General features: G+C 51.3%; 1 protein-coding gene across 1 annotated transcript; it reads left to right on the forward strand.

Moving 5' to 3' along the window:
* Positions 1–4,730: 4,730 nt before the first annotated feature.
* LOC129531501 (scaffold attachment factor B2-like) lies at positions 4,731–18,182 on the forward strand. The gene is made up of 10 exons (XM_063697077.1): positions 4,731–4,890; positions 6,135–6,226; positions 9,520–9,656; positions 10,845–11,288; positions 12,300–12,440; positions 13,395–13,440; positions 14,770–14,900; positions 17,200–17,312; positions 17,413–17,479; positions 17,783–18,182. The coding sequence occupies exons 1-10, from the start codon at positions 4,746–4,748 to the stop codon at positions 17,937–17,939; spliced, it is 1,473 nt and encodes a 490-aa protein (XP_063553147.1). The 5' UTR covers positions 4,731–4,745; the 3' UTR covers positions 17,940–18,182.
* Positions 18,183–20,600: the final 2,418 nt, after the last annotated feature.

The raw sequence follows: 20,600 nt of genomic DNA on the forward strand, positions 1-20,600 counted from the left end.
CAAATTTCACCAAATGTATATTATATACTGTATATAAAATATCAAATTTCACCAAATATTTATTATACATGGTACATAAAATATCAAGTTGCCGCAAATATTTATTATATACTGTACATAAAATATGAAACTACACCAAATACATATTATATACTGTACATAAAATAAGGAAGTACACCAAATATATATTATAGACTGTACATAAAATATGAAAGTCCACCAAATACATATTATATACTGTACATAAAATATCAAATTTCACCAAATATATACTATGTACTGTACATAAAACTTGAAATTACACCAAATATATGTTATATACTGTACATAAAATATCATATTTCACCAAATATATATTATATACTGAACATAAAATATCAAATTTCACCAATTATATATTATATACTGTACATGAAATATCAAATTTCACCAAATATATATTATATACTATACATAAAATATCTAATTTCACCAAATATATACTATGTACTGTGCCACCGTGGGCCTTGAAAAACACGCATCTGTCCCCACCTGTACCCACGCAGCCTTGCCAGCTTCCTGCTGGAGTCTCAGTTGATTTTTGTCTTCTGCTGCCACTTTAATATTCAGCTTTTATTTATTTATTTTTTGGAGACAGGGACTCACTCTGTTGCCTAGGCTGGAGTGCAGTGGCACTGCAGCCTCCACCTTCCGGGTTCAAGTGGTTCTCCTACTTCAGCCTCCCAAGTAACTGGGACTACTGCAGGCGTACACCACCCAGCCAGGCTACTTTTTGTAGAGACGCGGTTTCGCCATGTTACCAAGGCTGGTCTCAAACTCCTGAGTTCACATGATTTGCCCGCCTTGGCCTCTCAAAGTGCTAGGATTACAGGTGTGAGCCACCACGCCCTGCCAGTCTCCAGCTTTTTGTGTAAAGCTATTTAACGAAGTAGCCCATGTCTTTAAAAAGTGGATACAGTTGATCCTCAGCATGTATTTGTTTCCTGATAACTGATTAGCCTTTTGAAAAAACAGTATACACAAAATGTCGTTTTCGTATTCTGGTCCCTTGTACAGCCTCTCAGACCTTGGAATCATTGCCTCATCCACGTTGATTTTCATGCAGTTCTCACTTGTTAATCACAGCAACTGTCATTAACCCAGTTTTTCAAAGATAAAGCATTATCCAAAGGAATTTATCCTGGGCTAGTGTTGCAGTGAATGACCTTGAGTGAGTAGTTGGTGCTGTGTCTGACAGATGGCAAAAGCATTGCTGTGTTTACCTCAAAATTAAAAATATTCCAAGGCACCCTGTGAGTTCACAGTGGCACCCTGTGAGTTCACAGTGGCACCCTGTGAGTTCTCACAGTGGCACCCTGTGAGTTCACGGTGGCACCCTGTGAGTTCACGGTGGCACCCTGGGGTACCTTGGCGTAGTAGTTGGGAACCATGGGTCTGAGGTTCTATTTTTATAAAGGGGTGATTTATATCTTTAATCAAAATGGAGGTAGAGACAGATCTTTCAAGGGAGGTGTGGGTTGTTTATATTTTTAACACAATTGTAGGCTTCTCTTTTGAGAAGGTAGATTTCCGTGTTGTATCTGATCATGGCAGTGTCTCAGAAGGCTGAGTGTCTGCCTTAAGTTTACGTTGTCAATGCAGTTTAGAGGGTAAACATGTCTGTGGACATAGTTGAACTGGGTTTTTGAAGATGTAATTATCAATTTACATCATGGCCAAATTAGAATTATTATTTTTAATTTGAATTATTATTTTTAAAAAACATTTTACTTTTTGAGACGGGTCACCCAGGCTGGAGTGCATTGATGCAGTCATGGCTCATTACAGCCTCGACTTCCCAAGCCCAAGTGAACCTCCCACCTCAGCCTCCCTAGTAGCTGGGGCTACAGGTGTGGGCCACCACTCCCAGGTAATTTTTAAATTTTTGGTAGAGACAGGGTCTTGCTCTTTTGCTCAGGTTGGTTTCCACCCTGGCCTCAAGCAATTTTCCCACCTTGGTCCCGCAAAAGACTGGGATTATAGGTGTGAGCCACTGCACCTGGCCCCAGATTGAAATCAGTAGGCCCCTGAGTAATGGGTGTCAGATGAGCCTTCATGAACTTGGAGGAAGGGGGGGGTGAGCCCCCTAATTTAATCAGCAACTTCAAAAAGACACATCCCATCAGCATTGCTAAGAAAAAAATGTCTGTATTGGTGGAAGATGGGGAACTGTTGTTGCAGGTTTGCGGTGTTCTTGGTATCTTGCGTGTTTCATTAATTGTTTTTCTGTATTTGTGGGAAAGGTGGTAATAATTAGCTAACAGTATGGCGTGGTCCTGTGGCCAGCACTGGGAATGCAGCAGTTTCCTTGGTCCTTGTAGTAGCCCTGTGAGGCACTTGCTTTATGTAGGAGAGGATACAGGCCTAGAGAGGGGAGCGCGCCCTGCCTGAGTTTGCTGGGAAACGGCAAGGCTGGGATTCAACCTATGAAGTTTGCTCGGAGCCCCATGGCTCTTAACTGGGTGATGCACTTAAGATTTTTTTTTTTTTTTTGAGACAGAGTCTCGCTCTGTCGCCCAGGCTGGAGTGCAGTGGCGCAATCTCGGCTCACTGCAAGCTCCGCCTCCTGGGTTCACGCCATTCTCCTGCCTCAGCCTCCCGAGTAGCTGGGACTATAGGTGCCTACCACCACGCCCAGCTAAATTTTTTTGTATTTTTTAGTTGAGACGGGGTTTCACTGTGTTAGCCAGGATGGTCTTGATCTCCTGACCTCGTGATCCACCCACCTCGGCCTCCCAAAGTGCTGGGATTACAGGTGTGAGCCATCGCGCCCGGCGAACTTAAGATCTTTAAGACCAAACTGCATGCAGGTTGTTTGCCTAGGAGGTTGAGCATTTAAAAATTTGTTTTGACCTTATTTTTTTCTTCAAATTAACACCTTCATTAGCCTTCCCTTCCATTTGAAGGATTTCTAGATTAGTGGTTGGCCTTGTGAAATAGAGAAGCTTTCCAAAGAGGGGAAGAAGAGGGGCTAGCCTTTGCCATTTTGGATGAGTGGTGGTTTTTATACAGTTGTTATACAGAAAGCACATGTAAATGTCAGGTGTAATCCCAACACCTAGGGATGATGCTTTTTGTTGGATATCCTTCCAGTCTTTTTTCCAGCATATATATTTATCTACTGGAAGGAAAGCAGATGAATAAACACAGAATTTTGTGCAGCAGGTGAAAGGAGTCAGACCCTTTTTATTCCCCCTAAGTTCTGTCTCAGGCTCTAAAGGTCCTTCTTATTTATTTATTTATTTATTTATTTATTTATTTATTTTGAGACGGAGTCTCTGTCTGTCGCCAGGCTGGAGTGCAGTGGTGCGATCTCGGCTGACTGCAACCTCCACCTCCTGGGTTCAAGCAATTCTCCTGCCTTAGCCTCCCGAGTGGCTGGGATTACAGGCATGCGCCACCACGCCTGGCTAAATTTTTTTGTATTTTTAGTAGAGACGGAGTTTCGCAATGTTGGCCAGGGTGGACTCGAACTCCTGACCTTGTGATCCGCCTACCTTGGTCTCCCAAAGTGCTGGGATTACAGGCATGAACCACCGCAACCAGCCTAAAAACCCTTCTTTAAAGCATACCATGAGGTGACAAAAGTAAGCTGTAGAGCAGTGTATGAAGTATGGCCTCGTTCGTGTCACTGCTAAGACATTCTTATAAAATGTCACTGTAGATTACTGCGGTCAGGCAGACCCAGTGATTGACACTAAGGCCACCCTGGTGGTTGCCGCAGGGATGAGGGAGAGGAGATGAGATGATTTACAATAGTCAGTTCTGGGATGTACCATTAATTACTATGGTGTGTATTTAAAATTTTTCTCAAAATGGTATATATATATATTTTTTTAAAGACAACTCCATGATGTGGAGGTTGAGAAGGGCAGAGGAGACGGGGCAATCAGAGAGGCTTCCGTGGCGTGGCTGGAGCTCTGCCGGGAACCCTGCCTGGGTCGGTTGGAGGAGAGGCCAACAGGTGCTTGCTGGAGGGCCTTGCAGGGGCCTGACTTTCCTGCCTGGACCCTGGCATGTCGTTGGTGTTGAGTCAGTGTGCAGTTTAATTAGACAAATGGCATTAGGGAACGCAGCAGCTGAGTTTGAGTGGTGAAGATGATTTATTTCACTGCTTAGAAGAAAGTTGCCTTTGGTTTAAATGGCACTTAACACCTTCCCGTATTCACTGGCACATAACACATTATTTTAACTCCCTAAAAGTATGCAGCAGTTACCGGTCGAGGGGTGTTGGCCTCAAGGGTAAATGGCCTGCCGCTCTGTGCAGTGGGGGCTTGGTGTCCTGCCACTGTGCCTCCATCCTGTTGAGGCTGTATTGGGAAGAAATGCTTTTCCCTATAAAGCTTATAAACAATGTTCCACACATACATGATGAAACATTAAACTTTTTAGAAGTGTTCTTATGTAGTTGGCGTGTTTCTCATGTCCACCTGCACACCACTTTTGCGTGCTAGCTGGTCTGACATTTTGGAAACGCATCCCCAGGAATTTCATTGTGCATATCCCTCAATTCAGCACATACTAGAAGTGGGAATACAGCCTGTATCTAAAGAGGAGTATTGTTATTACTATGGGTTTCAAATAATTTTTGCCACCTAATTGCCGCCGGGGTGATTTGTTTCATGTGGACCTCTGAGTATGTGTGAGTCGAGGCTCTGGGTGAGCCGTTCCTGTTACAGAGTCTTGTGAACTCAAATTCGATAACCATGTCTTTAAATAGAACTGTAATTAAGAAGGAAGAGAAGATTGAGAAGAAGGAGGAAAAACAGGCTGAAGACATTAAGAAGGAAGAAAAAGACCAGGATGAGCTGAAACCCGGACCTACAAATCGGTCTAGAGTCACCAAATCAGGTGAGGAGAGCCTTTTAAGAGCTGTGGAAGGGGAAGGCCTGGCACGGGTGGGGAGTGGGGGTTCCGAGGGAAGGTGAGGACAGCAAGCTCTGGTGACATGGCTGTTTCGCTGTTCATATGGCACTGTTGAAGAAACAAGAGGCTGTTGATGAAATGGCTTAAAGGAGTTTCCATACAACATCGGGAATTCAGAAGTGCTTGGGACTCAGGGCTTGTGTGTATTGCTGAACTCAGCTGCCTGAGTTCGGGCTTTTTCAGGGCCTTTGGCTGACTGTAGTGTGGGATTTGCAAGAGTGAGTCGTCCGAGTTTCTTGTAACTAACCTGATGCTATTTTGCAGGTGTGCAGTAAAGTTTTTCCCACATTATGTTAAAGCTGGAGGTAGTAAAAACACAGAGAAAAACGAAACCTCCAAGCATCTGTTGAAGTGGTTCTGTTTGGACGATGCCACTTCTGTTGTCATTTTATAAAGGTTCATTGTGCTTTACACCTTTGAATCTGTATGAGACTCAGAATGTTTTGTGGCAAAAAAAATAAGCCAACTCCACCTCCCTCATCAAGGAAGAGAAAAACAGAAACAAAACCCAACCATCTGGAGCACTGAAATTTGGTATAGCACATTACAAGCTGGATCTTCAGCTCTCGGGCTAATTTACCCTGCGTCTCACGAGGAACGTGTTTTTAAAATGTTCCTCAAGTATTATAAATCTCCCCAAATAAGTCATTGTTCCAGTGGTTTATGCCTGGTGGTTCTGTCGTCAGGAGAGAGAATTGGTTTGGAAGCCTTTATCGCTGGAGATGAATGGAGGGAAGGCCACCCGTCTGGCAAGGCACTCCCTCAGAGTGGCAGTGTGATTCCTAGCACGGGCTGGATACTGCGGGGCTTCACAGAATGTCAGGGAGGAGTGACAGCATAGACCAGCTCCGGAGCTGGGTGGGTTTAGAGTGGAGGGTCATGGAGGGCTCTGCAGGATGGCTGTGCTTGTGTGCATGCTGCAGGTTTAAGCTGTAGGTTGGGAACAGGTCCCTCTAGTTGTGTAAAGAGCTGTGAGGGTACCCCCATGATGCTGTGCCCGTGTTACCGTGTTGCTCACAATAGATGAGAAATAGAGGCTCCCAAGGTTAGTGTCAGTCACTTGACTCACGCCTTGTGTGTTCAAAGCCCAGGGTCCATCAGAGTGCTGTTTACTGCGGGAAGTTGGGGCGTCCACAGGTTTTGATAGTTTGTTGTGTTTTTTCCTGAAGGAAGCAGAGGAATGGAGCGGACGGTCGTGATGGATAAATCGAAAGGAGAGCCCGTCATTAGCGTGAAAACCACGAGCAGGTCCAAAGAGAGAGTGAGTATTGCCTCTGCCATCTCAGGGCCAGCTGTTTCTCACGATGGCTCCACGGCCCGTTTGATCCGCATTATGAAAACAGCACTGTTTTGCCTTTAAAATTGAAGTTTGTAGGAGGCGCGATAATTGTGTAGATTGCGGGTACAGACACACACATGAATCCCGGTGCTTTCTGCAGAGCGGTGCGCATCCGTGTTTGCTTCCCTTACTGGCTCCTGACCGGGATGTGCCGCCTTCAGACAGAGCATTGGTTCACACGGCAGCTCACCATAGGGTGGGATGGGCCAGACCCAGGCTTTTCGAGCCGGAAGGCAGGTCCTACTCTTTGGTTGACTTAATAGCAGGTTACTTTCTTTCATCGGTTTTTTAGTCTCCTATTAAATTAACCAAAAAGGTAGAGACCAACCTAGGACAGAGAGCTGGTCATGTTATCAGATCAACAGGTGCACCTCTCGAGTTGTGCACACAACTAGATGAAATAGCGTCTCATTTGCGTTTTTCACTCTGGGAAACAATAAAAACCTCTGCTTCCCAGCTGCAGGTTCTAGCTAAGATATTCATGAGGTGACAGTACTTTTTTAACGAATGTGGAGTTCACCATATTCAGCCAGGACCACTTTGTGTTGTTAAGACTTAACTTTTTTTTTTTTTTTGAGATGGAGTCTTGCTGTGACGCTCAGGCTGGAGTGCAGTGGCGTGATCTCTGCTCACTGCAACCACTGCCTCCTGGGTTCAAGCGACTCTCCTGCCTCAGCCTCTCGAGTAGCTGGGATTACAGGCAACAGGCACACATCACCACACCAGGCTAATTTTTTTACTTTTAGTAGAGACGGGATTTTGCCACGTTGGCCAGGCTGGTCTCGAACTCCTGACCTCAAGTGATCCACCCGCCTCAGCTTCCCAAAGTGCTGGGATTACAGGCTTGAGCCACTGCGCCCAACCAAGACTTAGTTTTTAAAATGAACATTTGGGTTTTATAAAGTATCAGTTCCTAATGTCATTTTTCACATGAAAATCATAAGATACAGAGAAATGTAGAGTAGAACATTGAAAAAGACCCATACTCTTACCCCCATGTAACTGTGATGTTGAAAATAAGTAGTGATGACACATGCATGATTAGAACATCTGGTCAGCTTGAGGAGATGCAGCACGGGCATACTAAAGCCTCCGTGTGTCCAGTTGGGCTCCTCGGCTTCCTCTGCACACACGTCCCCTGTGCCTGCCATGGGACCACAGACAGAGGATGTGCTGGAGCTTGCACTTTCTGTGTAATATGCCTTGGAGGTCTCTACATACAGACACATACGGTTTGGCTTTTTTCCTTTTTGCTTTTTTTTCTTTTCGCTTTTACATATATTTTTTATTTTATGCATGATATTTACCTATTAAAAAAAATAAAGGGTGGGGGTGTCTCACTTTGCTGCTTAGCCTGGCTTCAAGTGATTCTCTCGCCTTGACCTTCCAAACTTGCTGGATTACAGGTGTGAGCCACCACTCCCAGCCTCTTTTAACGTTTAAATTTTGAAATAAAGTGCTGTTCAGAAAGGTTGTGGAGGGGACTTAAATCTCCTGGGTGTGTTGCACCTGCCAGGTCGCTAGTAAGTGGCTAAGCTGGCCTGAGAACCCAGGAGTCCCGTGCTGACACTGTTGCCTGCTGTGCTGCCCACTGTGCGGTGGTATGTGGGCATCTGTCACCTTATTCTACTGCAGTGTGTGTAAGACATCTGCCCGTCTCGTAGGCAAAGCTTACCATCAAAGTGCTGAGTGATGTGTGTCTCTCCTGTGTCTGTGTGCCCCTTTCTCCCCAGCCTGCATTTTATTAATAATTGGTGTAATGTCTCGTCTTGACCTTTGCTTGTCTTTCTGTTGGGTTGGTTTGTTTTTCATTGCTCGCTTTTTCTCTCCTATGGGAGCTAATTAGGAAAATAAACTGAGTAGCTTTTTAAAAATGTCATTTCCCAGGCCCCTGCCCCAGAGATTCTGTGTGGATCAGCAGGAGGCCTCAGGTTCTGTGTTGTTTAAAAGCTTCCTGGGAGGGTCTGATGTGTAGCCAGTTTGGGTGAGGGGCCCTGGAGAACCTTGGAAATGGGAGTCAGTTGTTACAGCTCTGAGCTTTATGCCACAGATAGAAAATGATGAATATAGGCTGGGTGCGGTGGCTCACACCTGTAATCCCGGCACTTTGGGAGGATGAGGCAGCAGATCACTTGAGCTCAGGAGTTTGAGACCAGCCTGGACAATAGGGCGAAACCCTGTCTCTACAAAAATAGAAAAATTAGTCAGGCATGGTGGTGTGCACCTGTGGTCTCAGCTACTCAGGAGGCTGAGGTGGGAGGATCACTTGATCCTGCAGTGAGCTGTGACTGAGCCACTGCACTCCAGGCTGGACAACAGAACAGGACTGGGTCTCAAACCCAAAAAACCTACAAAAAATAAATTACGGAAGTTGGCTATTAGTGTTCTGTACCTTATTAGGAGCACTGTTTTGCATTAAAGCATTTTGGCATATTCTCTTTATTTATTTGAGACGGAGTCCCGCTCTGTCACCCAGGCTGGAGTACAGTGGCACAATCTCAGCTCACTGCCACCTCTACTTCCCAGGTTCAAGCGATTCTTCTGCTTCAGCCTCTTAAGTAGCTGGGATTACAGGCATGCGCCACCACGCCTAGCTAATTTTTGTGTTTTTAGTTGAGACGGGGTTTCACCATGTAGGTCAGGCTGGTCTCGAACTCCTGATGTTGTGATCCGCCCACCTTGGCCTCCTGAAATGCTGGGATTACAGGTGTGAGCCACTGCGCCCGGCCTGGCATATTCTATTTAGAGCTGTATGCCTGAGTCCTGAGCCAGCAGTTGAGAAGTGAAACATGCAGTCTGCCCTCCAGCTGTCCAAACAGCTGGCCTGACTGCTGTCCCCTCTGAACTAATGGCCACAGTGGCCCTGTGCGGATGTGCCCGTGGCTCTGAGAGGCCTAGGTTTGCTTTGGATTATGTGAGTCCTTGGCTGTGCTATGCTAGAAGAACTGTGCCTGTAGGTTCTCTGAGGCGTGGGACAACCTCTTCTCTTCCATGAATGCCCCTTGACATCTGAAAGCAGGATTCTGGATTAGGGAGTAAAATGCAAACTTGGAGGGAAGCAGCCTATGGCCTGGGCCTCTGGTCTGGAGACCACAGCCTTCCATCTACACCATGTGGGGCCAGAGAATCTTAGTCTCATGCACACGTGCATAATCTCCATTGTTTGTTTGTTGCAATCATTTTCCTGACATTAATAAACCAGTTTTGGTAAACAGAGCTCCAAGAGTCAGGATCGCAAGTCAGAAAGCAAAGAAAAGAGAGACATCTTGTCGTTTGATAAAATCAAAGAACAAAGGGAGAGAGAGCGCCAGAGGCAGCGGGAACGGGAGATCCGAGAAACGGAGAGGCGGCGGTGAGTGGAGCTGGGTGGGGCGGTGGGCTGGTGGTTTCCTCTCGGGGTGGCTGTCCTTCTCCCAGCTGTACTTGGAGTGCGCAGTCTGTGTGCCCGAGAGCCAGTGCCTGGGCTGGCGGGTGTCGTGCTTCACCTGGGTCCTCGAGGCAGGGGCCAGCACCTGTTCACACATGAGCTGCCAGACATGCCAGGTGGCATGAAAGTCATCAAAGGGCCAGGTGCAGTGGCTCACACCTGTAATCCGAGCACTTTGGGATGCCAGGGCCAGAGGATCACCTGAAGCCAGGAGTTCAAGACCATCCTAGGCAATGTAGCGAGACCCCACCTCTACAAAATATTTAAAAATTAGCTGGGCATGGTGGCGTGCACTTGTAGTCCCAGCTACTCAGGAGGTTGAGGTGGGAGGATTGCCGGAGCCCAGAAGCTCAAGGCTGCAGTGAGCTGTGATCACAACAGTGCACTGCAGACTGGGTGACAGGGTGAGACCCTGTCTCTTAAAAAGAAGTCATCAAAGCCCTTTACAGTATATGGGGTTTGGCTATGTTGCCAGGCTGATAACTGCTGGGCCCAAGCGATCCTCCTGCGTCAGCCTCCCTAAGTGCTGGATTACAGGCTGAGCCTTCTGCTGGCTCAAAGTCTATTTTCGCCCCTCCTCTGGTGTTGGACCTTGGCCCGTGTGGAAGGCCCAGCCGTGTGTGGCTTTGATGGGATGGGATGGTCCCTGGGTGCTGAGGCCTCAGTCTTCCCTGTTGAAACCTTTCACCTAAGGTCAGAAACTGCAAGCAGAGTCCAGTTGTCATTTTGCCGCGGCTCCCTTCTGGGCTGTGGTCTTGAAGGAGGCTTGTCCCTCTGCTTTGACATTCGGCCTTTTCATGTCGGGATGCCCGGCGTTCTCTTGTCACTTTTCCTCAAATATTGCTCAGTAAAGCAAAAGCTGTGCTCACAGCATTTGGAAAATGTTCTCGAGCGAACCTAGAACACTACGTTGCCAGCTGTGCTGCCTTTGCTTTTCTTAAGGTAACTTTGTTAAGTAAGGTAACCCCCTGCATGCGCAGCTTTAGGGAAGCCCGGTGAGCTTTTGGATCCATTTCTTTTTTCTGCTTCCAATACACACCCAGTTTTGGGCACCGGGCTTTCTCCTCGGAGGCTCACGCAGGGAGTTCAGGGCAGCCTCGCCTGTCCCCGCAGGGAGCGCGAGCAGCGGGAGCGGGAGCAACGCCTCGAGGCCTTCCATGAGCGGAAGGAGAAGGCCCGGCTACAGCGGGAACGCCTGCAGCTCGAGTGCCAGCGCCAGCGGCTGGAGCGGGAGCGGCTGGAGCGGGAGCGGCTGGAGCGGGAGCGGCTGGAGCGGGAGCGGCTGGAGCGGGAGCGGCTGGAGCGGGAGCGGCTGGAGCGGGAGCGCATGCGCGTGGAGCGCGAGCGCAGGAAGGAGCAGGAGCGCAGGAAGGAGCAGGAGCGCATGCGCGTGGAGCGCGAGCGCAGGAAGGAGCAGGAGCGCATGCGCGTGGAGCGCGAGCGCAGGAAGGAGCAGGAGCTCATCCACCGCGAGCGCGAGGAGCTGCGGCGCCAGCAGGAGCAGCCGCGTTACGAGCAGGAGCGGCGGCCCGGGCGGAGGCCCTACGACCTGGACCGGTGAGTCCCGCCCAGAGCGTGGGCAGGACGGAGACCAGCGTGGCAGCGGTGTTCACCCTTCCAGCAGAACAGCGGCTTCTCTTCCGTCCCTGTCGGTGGGGAGAATGAAATTTGATATGGAGCATGCGCCTTGGGGACCCCCCGCCGATCTCACTGCGCTGCTGCAGGTTTATCAGTTCGCTGTCCTCGCCGGAGGCTGTGTAGCATCTTCCTGAACTTGAGTTATTCTGGGAAACTTGACGGCTGCCACTTGCTGAAGGCTTTGTGATGCTTTTCCTCTCCACTTACCCGTGGAGCATAGCTGTTCTCTGTCTTGCGAGACAACCGAACGCCCGTCAGGCCCAAGTTGGCCACCGCTGACTCTGCCGGTCTCATGTGTCCTTGTAGACAGAGAGGCAGAGCAGGCGCTGTGGAAAAGGAAATTGCCTCTGATTTAGAAAGTAGGTTTATTGGTCTCTAGCTACCCCGGGCGGCTTAATTGACAGTCACCCTTCACCCCGCTCTCCTTGAGCCTAGTTTTCTGGTAAAAATCAGGAAGAAGATAATTGGATGCCGTCCAGAGTTGTGTGTAGTTCACTATCACCCCACGTAATTCTCTTTGCTTTTGCAAGAAACTCAGAGGGAGATTCAGGCTCCCGTGGAAGGCAGGGAAAGTAAAAGTGTGGCAACTCGAATGCTATTCCAGAAGAATCAAATATTTCATTTCAGTTGCATTTGTGCTCATGAGGGGGGGTCAAGGTAATAACAGCCTCACGAGACAATGAGCTCACAGCAGTGCTCCTTTCGGGACTGTTGGATGAGAACACAAGTGTGCCTCTCGGCTGTTAATGGCGGTTTTAATTTATCAGATCAAAGCAATGATGATCGAATGTTTAGAGATTAGCCCTGCAGGACATTTTAAACAATACTGTTTCTGGGGAGAGAGCTCCCCTCCCCACCTCCACCACCTCCTTTTTTCCTCCTCCTCTCTCATAAATGGAATTTGTATTCTTTTAAAATAAAAACCAACAGACGAGATGATGCCTATTGGCCAGAAGGAAAGCGTGTGGCGATGGAGGACCGATATCGTGCAGACTTTCCCCGGCCAGACCACTGCTTTCACGACTTTGATCATCGAGACCGGGGCCAGTACCAGGACCACGCCATCGACAGGTCAGTGGTCCTGTCCCCTCCTTTAGCTACAGTCATTGTGGGCACCGGGGCATCCAGCTGACCTCGTTCTCAGCCCAGTGCAGGGGTTCCTGTGTGCTCTGAAGCCTCGTTTACTTCTGAGATCCACAGTGGATGACTCTGGCCTTGCACAGAACTTGAGCGAGTTGCTGGAATCCCCAGCTTACCTCATAGGAAGGCATCTCAGAGCTCGTTCCATCCACTGACTCTTTTCATAGGTGGGCCAGGAGGGGCCTGAGTGCAGGCCATCTGCACCGAGCTCTCTTGTGAGGCCAGCAGTGTTTGCCAGCACAACCTGGTTGTGCCCAAGAGCTACCAGAGAATTGATGGAGGACGTGCAAAATTTCTCATGAGGCCTGTTTTGTATTTCGAGGGTCTGGGTGGGTTTTTTAGCCTTTTAAAATGAGGAATACATCTAGTTTATTAAAAAGGCAGCCCTTGGTTTTCCAGTGTAAGAATCCTGTCTTTGGGCTCCCCTCGGCTGCACATCTCTGACCCATTTCCCCATTCATTGGCTCCTTCAGTCAGAATGTCAGAGCGGGGAGAACAGGAAAGGGAGGCTGAGAGGCCACACTCTTAATTCTGCTGGAGTTTGGGGTGGAGTTGGTGTGAATTTTGATGAGTCCCACGCATTGGGTCAGACCAAAGATGAGGGATCATCGGAGGCCTCTGTTTGTCCCTGTTCCCCTAACTGAGAGCTTCCCGAGGAATTTTAGTTCAGTGAGATCTTTATTCCCACCTCTTTAGGATCCAACTTCGTTTCTGCCCCCGGGAAAAAGCCTTTCGATTTGAGCTAGCTTTTTTCTTTTTTCCCAGGCCAGTTATAGTTTTTATGTGATGGGATGGAAAAAGTATCCCAGTCGTGAAACTTGCCTGACCTGCAGAAATGTGTAGTCGTGCCTGGTGCTGTTTGAACGGGATCTTTTCCTTTTGCAGGCGGGAGGGTTCGAGGCCAATGATGGGAGACCACCGGGATGGGCAGGTGAGTAGAGCCCCGATGCCAAGCCCTGGGGCCACTGTACTGCTGTGCGGGCATAGCGGACCATTTCTAGCCAGGCGGCCGCTTGATCCCAGAGAGGTGGCAACCAAGTCAGCACGTGTGGCGGGTATGCAAGTGTGGGTTCTGGCCAGCGACTAGAAGTACAAATATTTAGTCAGACGTGGTGGCTCATGCCTGTAATCCCAGCACTTTGAGAAGCTGAGGTGGGTGGATCACAAGGTCAGGAGTTCAAGACCAGCCTGGCCGACATGGTGAAACCCTGTCTCTACTAAAAATACAAAAAATTAGCTAGGCATGGTGGCGAGTGCCTGTAGTCCCAGCTACTTGGGAGGCTGAGGCAGGAGAATCGCTTGAACCTGGGAGGCGGAGGTTGCAGTGAGTCGAGGTCGCACCATTGCACTCCAGCCTGGGCAACAAGAGCAAGACTCCATCTCAAAAAAAAAAAAGTGCAAATATTTGATTGTTTTGTAATGCTCAAGTTTCTGTCATTTTCAAATATGTCGGGCTTGTTCTTCATTGTATCCAGTAGAAAACTCATGTGTCTCTTCATTGTCCACTTGCTCAGGGAGCCTTTGAGTCTTAGTGCCTGTGGGGTCCCCCAAGAACCCAAATGGTGGTTGTCGTTTAGCCCACATGTGCCAGGGTCGGGGGGATGGGGGAGCCCGGGCTTCCCCATGTTTCAAGTCCGTGCTGGGTGGGCACGGGGGGCTGAAGGCCACAAGAGTGGTCCCTGAGTCTTTGTGGTGCCATGCGGGTGCCCTGTGCGTGGTGGCAGGGTGTGAGTTCTGAGAAAGCAGCAGCCCGGTGGAGAGGTGGGAGGTGGGCGGCAGAGTAATGGCCTGTAACAGCAGGCAGCACCCGCCTGCTTCCTGGCTGCTGGCTGCTCCGTGCAGAGTTGGTTGGCCAGGGAGGCTGGAACTGTGGCCCTGCCAGAGCACAGGGGGGCTGACCCACCCGAGGGCCCTCCTGTTATTGGAAAGGAGGCAGCGCCCAACTTCTCAGGGAAGACAGGGTTTGGTGACGTCTTAGTGCACTTTGAGCAGAGCTATTGAGGGCAGTAATACCAGGGTGCCCCTGGCTCCTGGGGCAGCTGAGGTGGGGCAGTGATGCAGCTGTAGGGGTGCGAGGAGGGGAGCCAGGGAGCAGAAGGTCAGTGAAGCAGGGCCCAGCAGGGCTGAGGCTGCACCCTTCAGTCCTCTCTCAGCTCCGCCCCACCTGCCACCCTGGGGCCTGCGGTGGACAGGCCTTCCGGAAGGTGGGCCTATGTGGGTGACATGGTCAGTGTCACCCTGTTCCTCTCCTGCCTTCCAGCACTATGGAGATGACCGCCATGGCCACGGAGGACCCCCAGAGCGCCACGGCCGGGACTCCCATGATGGCTGGGGGGGCTATGGCTCCGACAAGAGGCTGAGTGAAGGCCGGGGGCTACCCCCTCCCCCCAGGTTAGTGGGTGAGCCCCAGCCGGGTGGGGAGCATCTGTCCTAACCTGGGAAAAGGTTGGTGCCTGGCCGGGCACGTCCCCAAGGTTTGATTCAGCTAGGGCAGCTTTAGGACGGGCTACCAGGGGTCCTGCCATTTGAAACCCCTGACTCAGAAAGTCCAGGTTCTCAAGAAGAAAGCATAGAACAGGCTTTCAGGGATGGAGCTGTCCAGGTCGCCCAGAATGGCCCATCCCCATTCTTGAGCTGGGGGTCGCCTGCAGCTGTGAGTGTCTCGATCACGGGCTGCGTACACACTGGGAGAGACAGCGCTGAAGCTCTTAGTCCTGCCCCGTCCGTGGTAGAGCAGCCTCGCCCCTGCCTCCACGTTGCCTCTTGACACGTGTCTTCCTCGGGTTTTCTCTCTGACCCCTAGTTGCTCTGGGGTGGGTCTTCTCAACCCTGTCCTGCCTGTTAGAATCACTTATGAGGACCCTCCACCCAGGACTCGGGGCTGAGGACACTGGGCCAGGTCCTCCACAGGCGTCCAAAGCCACCTTCACCAGCACTGCAGTGGGGGTGCTGTTCTGAGCCTTGTCAGCATTGGTGGGGTGCAGGGCTTGTCTGGGAGGACTCTGGGTGCCTCTTTAGTTTCTTTGGCCAGCTGCAGTCACCCCTGCCTGTTTGTCCTGTTGCTGTCTGGGCTGGCCGCGAGGAGGCTGGTGGCAGGACCGCTTTGCGGCTGCCGCCCTGCTTTCCTCTGTGAGCTGAGTGTCCTGTCTTGTCTCCAGCCCCGGCCCAGGGCTGCCTCGGCCCCTGCCCAGTGCCACAGGGTGGGTTTTGGCCCCCTGTGCTCCCCCGTTCCATCCCTCCCTCCGCGCTGAGAGGCACTTCCACCTCTGCCAGGGACTTTGAGTCGGAGCTGTGCCGAGTGTCCCAGGACACCCGAAGCTTCTCCTGAGTCTGTGGGCAGCACAGACGGCGGCAGTGCTCTGATCAGTTGGTGTGAAGTGTTCTCTTCTGTGAGACTTCATTAGCATTCCTGTTCTGTCACTTGGTGGCTTTTATGGTAAATACCTCGGGGGTGTAAACGGGAAACTCATCCACAGTGAGTAGCGGCTGGGCGCCATCGGGTCACCGAGGGCAGGTTCCACACGGGAGCTTTCCGCTCCCTCCAGGGCGGTATTGCACTTGCCTGGCAGTGCGCACTGGGGGCTCTGGTGGCCCCTCTCGGGCCTGTGGGCTGGCTCACTTGGCCTGACTCTCACTGCATCCGGCAACCCACAGCAGGCAGGCACTCATGCGGATGGGTCTGGCTGCTTTCCTGCACGGCCACTGTGACTGCTTGGCCACTTGGGACTCAGGACACTGGAGTCGGATTTTCATCTCCCAGAGTTTGTCTGAAACTTTAAACAAATAGCTTTCTTTAAGTATAATTCACACGACACACACTTCCCGTTCACGTGTGCAGTCAGTGGAGGTTTGCGTGTATGTGGATCTGTTTAGCCATCCCCATGGCTGATTCTGAAGCATTTTCATCACGTCAAAAGAAACCCTGCCCCTTTTAGCAGCCGCACCCCTTCCCCCCTGCCCTTGGTAACCACAGGTCCCTTTCTGGCTCTGGATTTGCTTTCTTGAGTCATTTCTTGGCCTGCGCGGTGTGCCTGCTGGGCCTGGCTTCTCCCTAAGCCTTGTGTATTCAGGGCTCATCTCCACATGCTGCCTGGGCCAGCGCTTCCTTCCTAGTTAGGGCTGAACATTCCATGGTCCAGACACATTACATAGTGTTATCCGCTCATCAGTTCATGGGTGTTGGGGTCCTTCTCCCTTTGGCTGTTAGGAATCCTGCCGCTAGGAACATTCATGCATAGATGTCTTTGGCCATGTTTTCATTTCTGGCAGGTAGGAATGGGTTTGCTGGGTCATGGTAATTCTGTGCTTAACTTTTTGAAGGACCACCAAACTTTTCCACAGTGGCCACACCATTTTACATTTCCACCAGCAGTGGACAAGGGTTCTTCCCTTTCCTCGCACCCTCCACGGTGTGTGTTATTGTGTGATTCTAGCATCCCAGCCAGTGGGAGGTAGCATCTCGGTGTGGCTCGGATTGGCATTTCCGGGTGGCGTTGAGCACCTTCTCACGTGCTTACTAGCACATCTGTCTTTGGGGAAATGTCCCTTCCCATGATTTGCCCACTTGACATGCAGCCCTTGCTGTGTGGCATGACCCACCATGCAGCTGAGGTCAGGGTGGGTGCGCCTGCTGCCGACACAACCCTGGAGGCTCATTAGATGGCTGCATGTCTTTTTTCTTTTGGCAAAGGGGTGGCCGTGACTGGGGAGAGCACAACCAGCGGCTGGAGGAGCACCAGGCACGTGCCTGGGAGGGTGCCATGGATGCAGGCGCAGCTAGCCAGGAGCACACCAGGTGGCAAGGTACGGGGCTGGCTCCAGGGACGAGGGTGGCTGTGGCCCCCACATGTGTCCAGGGGCTTCCCCAGGAACGGAGTGTTTGCAGACCCTTCTTCTCTTCTAGGTGGTGAGAGGGGCCTGTCTGGGCCCTCGGGGCCGGGGCACATGGCAAGCCACGGTGGAGTGGCGGGGTAAGGCGTGTCGTCCGTGGAGGACGGTGGTTCACCCCTGCTCCTCACTTCCTCTCCCTTTTTTGCATGTTTGATCAGCTGGCTGGGTTGGATGTTTTGAAAACAAAGCAAAAAGCAGCTCTTTGCAATTTATGCAAATAACGCTCTTGAGGTACCTGGAATACAATTTGTGATGATGATTTTTCTCACCTGGAAAAAAAAAACCCAAGCGCTCTAAAGGCTGCGGGACCGTTACTGAACCCATGTTACGATGAAAATGCTGAGCACTTCAAGGGGAAAAAAAATGTCTGACTTTGTTCCTAGGCGAGGCGGCTTTGCACAAGGTGGACATTCCCAGGGCCACGTGGTGCCAGGTGGCGGACTGGAAGGTGGCGGAGTGGCCAGCCAGGACCGGGGCAGCAGAGTCCCTCACCCACACCCTCATCCCCCCCCGTACCCCCACTTCACCCGCCGCTACTAAGTCCCACTCACTGCGAGTTTTCAGGTGGGCAGACGCACTGTTGAATCTGGTAGCCAGGGTTCCCTCGAACTTGGGGGATCTTTTTAAAAGCAAAGTAAATCCTGCCACCGTGTTGTAGCTCAATACAATGTGAACTCACTTTTTTTTTTTTAATAAATGTGTTCTTGTTCTGCCATTTTTAAATCAAGATTTCTGTTAACGAGGCATTCCATTTTCCATTAATAAAGTTTACCATTCGCAGTCTTGCGTGCGTGTGCACGTGCGTGAGTCCTGGTGGCCATAGAGCTCGGGATGGGACCAACCCTGGGCGCAGTGGTGTGACCACATGGTGACTGTTGGCTCTGCCAGGCGCTGCCAAAGTCTTTTGCCTGCATCATCCTACTGAGTTGTCATAACCACCTCAGGAAGTGGGCTGTCCAGGTCCCCATCATGGGATGAAACTGAGGCTGGGGAGTCAGCCCATGGGAACTAGGAATTCTTCAGGGGGTGCTGTGCACCATGGGGCCCTCAGACCAATCCCTTTACGCCGAGCCTGTCTCTGCGTGGGTAGTGGTGAGGGCGTGCCAGGCCCTGGGGAGCCCTCCCCCTGCCACCTCAGTCTGGGGCTGTGTCCTATGCTGGTGTGTGGTGGGCTCTGTTAGGGAGGGTCCGTGTGTGGTGGGCCCGCCCTCCCCTGGCTGCCAAGTGTGTCCTGCTCAGTGTCTGCTGCCAGCAGCTGGTTAGGAGTGGGATGGCGCTGACTCGGTGATGGGCCCAGGTGGTAGAACTGGTCCCTCCGTTCTTCTGGAAATGTCCATTTGTCTGCAAAAGTGCATTTGAGTGTGATGCCCATTTTCTTCCTTAAAGACTGTGCCAGATGAGGCACTTCACTGGCCGGGGTAGCCCACAGGCTGCCGGCCCATGCGCGCAGCCCTCCGTGCCAGGGCCCTCCAGGGGCCGGCCACTGTGAGGCACAGCTGTTCTGTTCAGAACTGCTGGTGCATGAGCGGAGCTGGTGCTGGCCAGGGGTAGGGGCTGCAGGCATCTTGGGGCAGAGCATGGTGCATGGGGTTGGCCTAGTGCCCTCTCGGCGGGAGGGGCAGCCCAGCCCGGTGTGGTGTGGTGAGAGTTAACTGGCAGGGCCACCTGCTGGGGACCTCTTTTCCTCCCCTCCATATCTAGGACAGCCACCCGCAGGCCCGTCCTCCAACTGCCGGTTTTGCTGGAGTTCCCCCCGCCCCCGCTGGGAAGTTAAGTTTTTAAAAAGCCATGTTAAAATCTAGCCCAGCTTGCCGCAGACACCGGAGCATGAAAGGCAGGTTGGCCCTGGCCTTCGGTGTCCTGTCTGGGCCTGAGCTGCTGTGAACGCATTCCGGAGCCTCCCCCATGGTGGCGGCTTCTGGAGTCATTTTCCAGTGGCAGGTGGACTGGGCGCCACGCCGCCTCCGTGTTGCACATGGGGTCTTCGCGGCTTGCCTGTCTCCCCGACAAGCCGGAGTCTAGAAATTGGGGTTGAGAGCTTCCCTGTTGGGCAATAAAAGGCAGGCTTAGCCTGCGTTGAGGAGGCAGCCTGGGATTGGGAGCAGGCCCTGTTTTCAGACCTCGGTGTCTCAGACGTCACGGAGCACCCCTTCCTGGAGGTGGGTGTGGCCTCCTGAACTATGAAGCAGGGGCTCAACCACTGCCAGGCTGCTCTATGGGAGCTGGAAAGGGAACCAGTCCCACTGGACATCCCATGGGGGCAGAAGAGCCCTGCCCTTTCCAACGAGCCGGGCCTGAAACCAGCTCTGTTCCACGCAGAAACAAAACACTCAAGTTACCAGGACGGCTGTCACAAAGCACCATAGACTGCCTAAGGAAGCTCATTGGCTCTCAGTTCTTGAGGCCAGGAGTCTGAGATCTGGGTGTGGGCACGGCTGTGTCCTTCCCAGGCTCCGTCCTGAGCCTCCTGGCTTCTGGCAGCTGCCGAGCACCTCTGGGCATTCCTTGGTTTGTAAAAACATTGCCCAGTCTCGGCCTCCATCTTCATCATGTGGCCTTCTTCCTGCAAGCGTGTTTGTGTCCTGGTTCCCACCCCCCCGCCTTTTTTTTTTTTTTTTTTGGAGACACAGTCTCACTCTGTCACTGCTGGAGTGCAGTGGTGAGGATCTGGGCTCACTGCAGCCTCCACTTCCCAGGTTCAAACGATTCTCCTGCCTCAGCCTCCCAAGTAGCTGGGATTACAGGTGCCTGCCACCACGCCCAGCTAATTTTTGTATTTTTAGTAGAGACGGGGTTCCACCATGTTGGCCAGGCTGGTCTCGAACTCCTGACCTCAAGTGATCCGCCCACCTCGGCCTCCCAAAGTGCTGGGATTACAGGCGTGAGCCACCGTGCCTGGCCTGTCTCTTTAATAATTGAGCGTAGGTACGTTATATTAACTCAACTTTTATTTCAAGAGAGAAAATGTGGGTGGGACAAAATACGTGATATGAAAAGGAGATGCTGATGGACGTGTGGGTGGTTCCCCCCTTTGGGCAGTTGTGTGTGAATCACGCTGCCGTGAGCATTTATGGATATGTATGTGTTTGAACACCTGTTTTCCATTCTCCTGTGTATATACCTGGGACTGGGATGCTGGGTCCCATGCTGACTTTGTAACTCCCTGTGTTTTACTTCTGGAAGTATAGCCAGACTTTTCCA

This window comes from Gorilla gorilla, chromosome 14 (assembly GCF_029281585.2).
Source record: "Gorilla gorilla gorilla isolate KB3781 chromosome 14, NHGRI_mGorGor1-v2.1_pri, whole genome shotgun sequence".
Classification (NCBI taxonomy): domain Eukaryota; kingdom Metazoa; phylum Chordata; class Mammalia; order Primates; family Hominidae; genus Gorilla; species Gorilla gorilla.

Coding starts and splice junctions, on each gene's coding strand:
- LOC129531501 (XM_063697077.1), top strand. CDS start 4,746: ATGTCTTTAAATAGAACTGTAATTAAGAAGGAAGAGAAGATTGAGAAG. Junction 12,441..13,394: donor CAGGACCACGCCATCGACAG/GTCAGTGGTCCT, acceptor TTCCTTTTGCAG/GCGGGAGGGTTCGAGGCCAA. Junction 17,313..17,412: donor GGAGCACACCAGGTGGCAAG/GTACGGGGCTGG, acceptor CTTCTCTTCTAG/GTGGTGAGAGGGGCCTGTCT.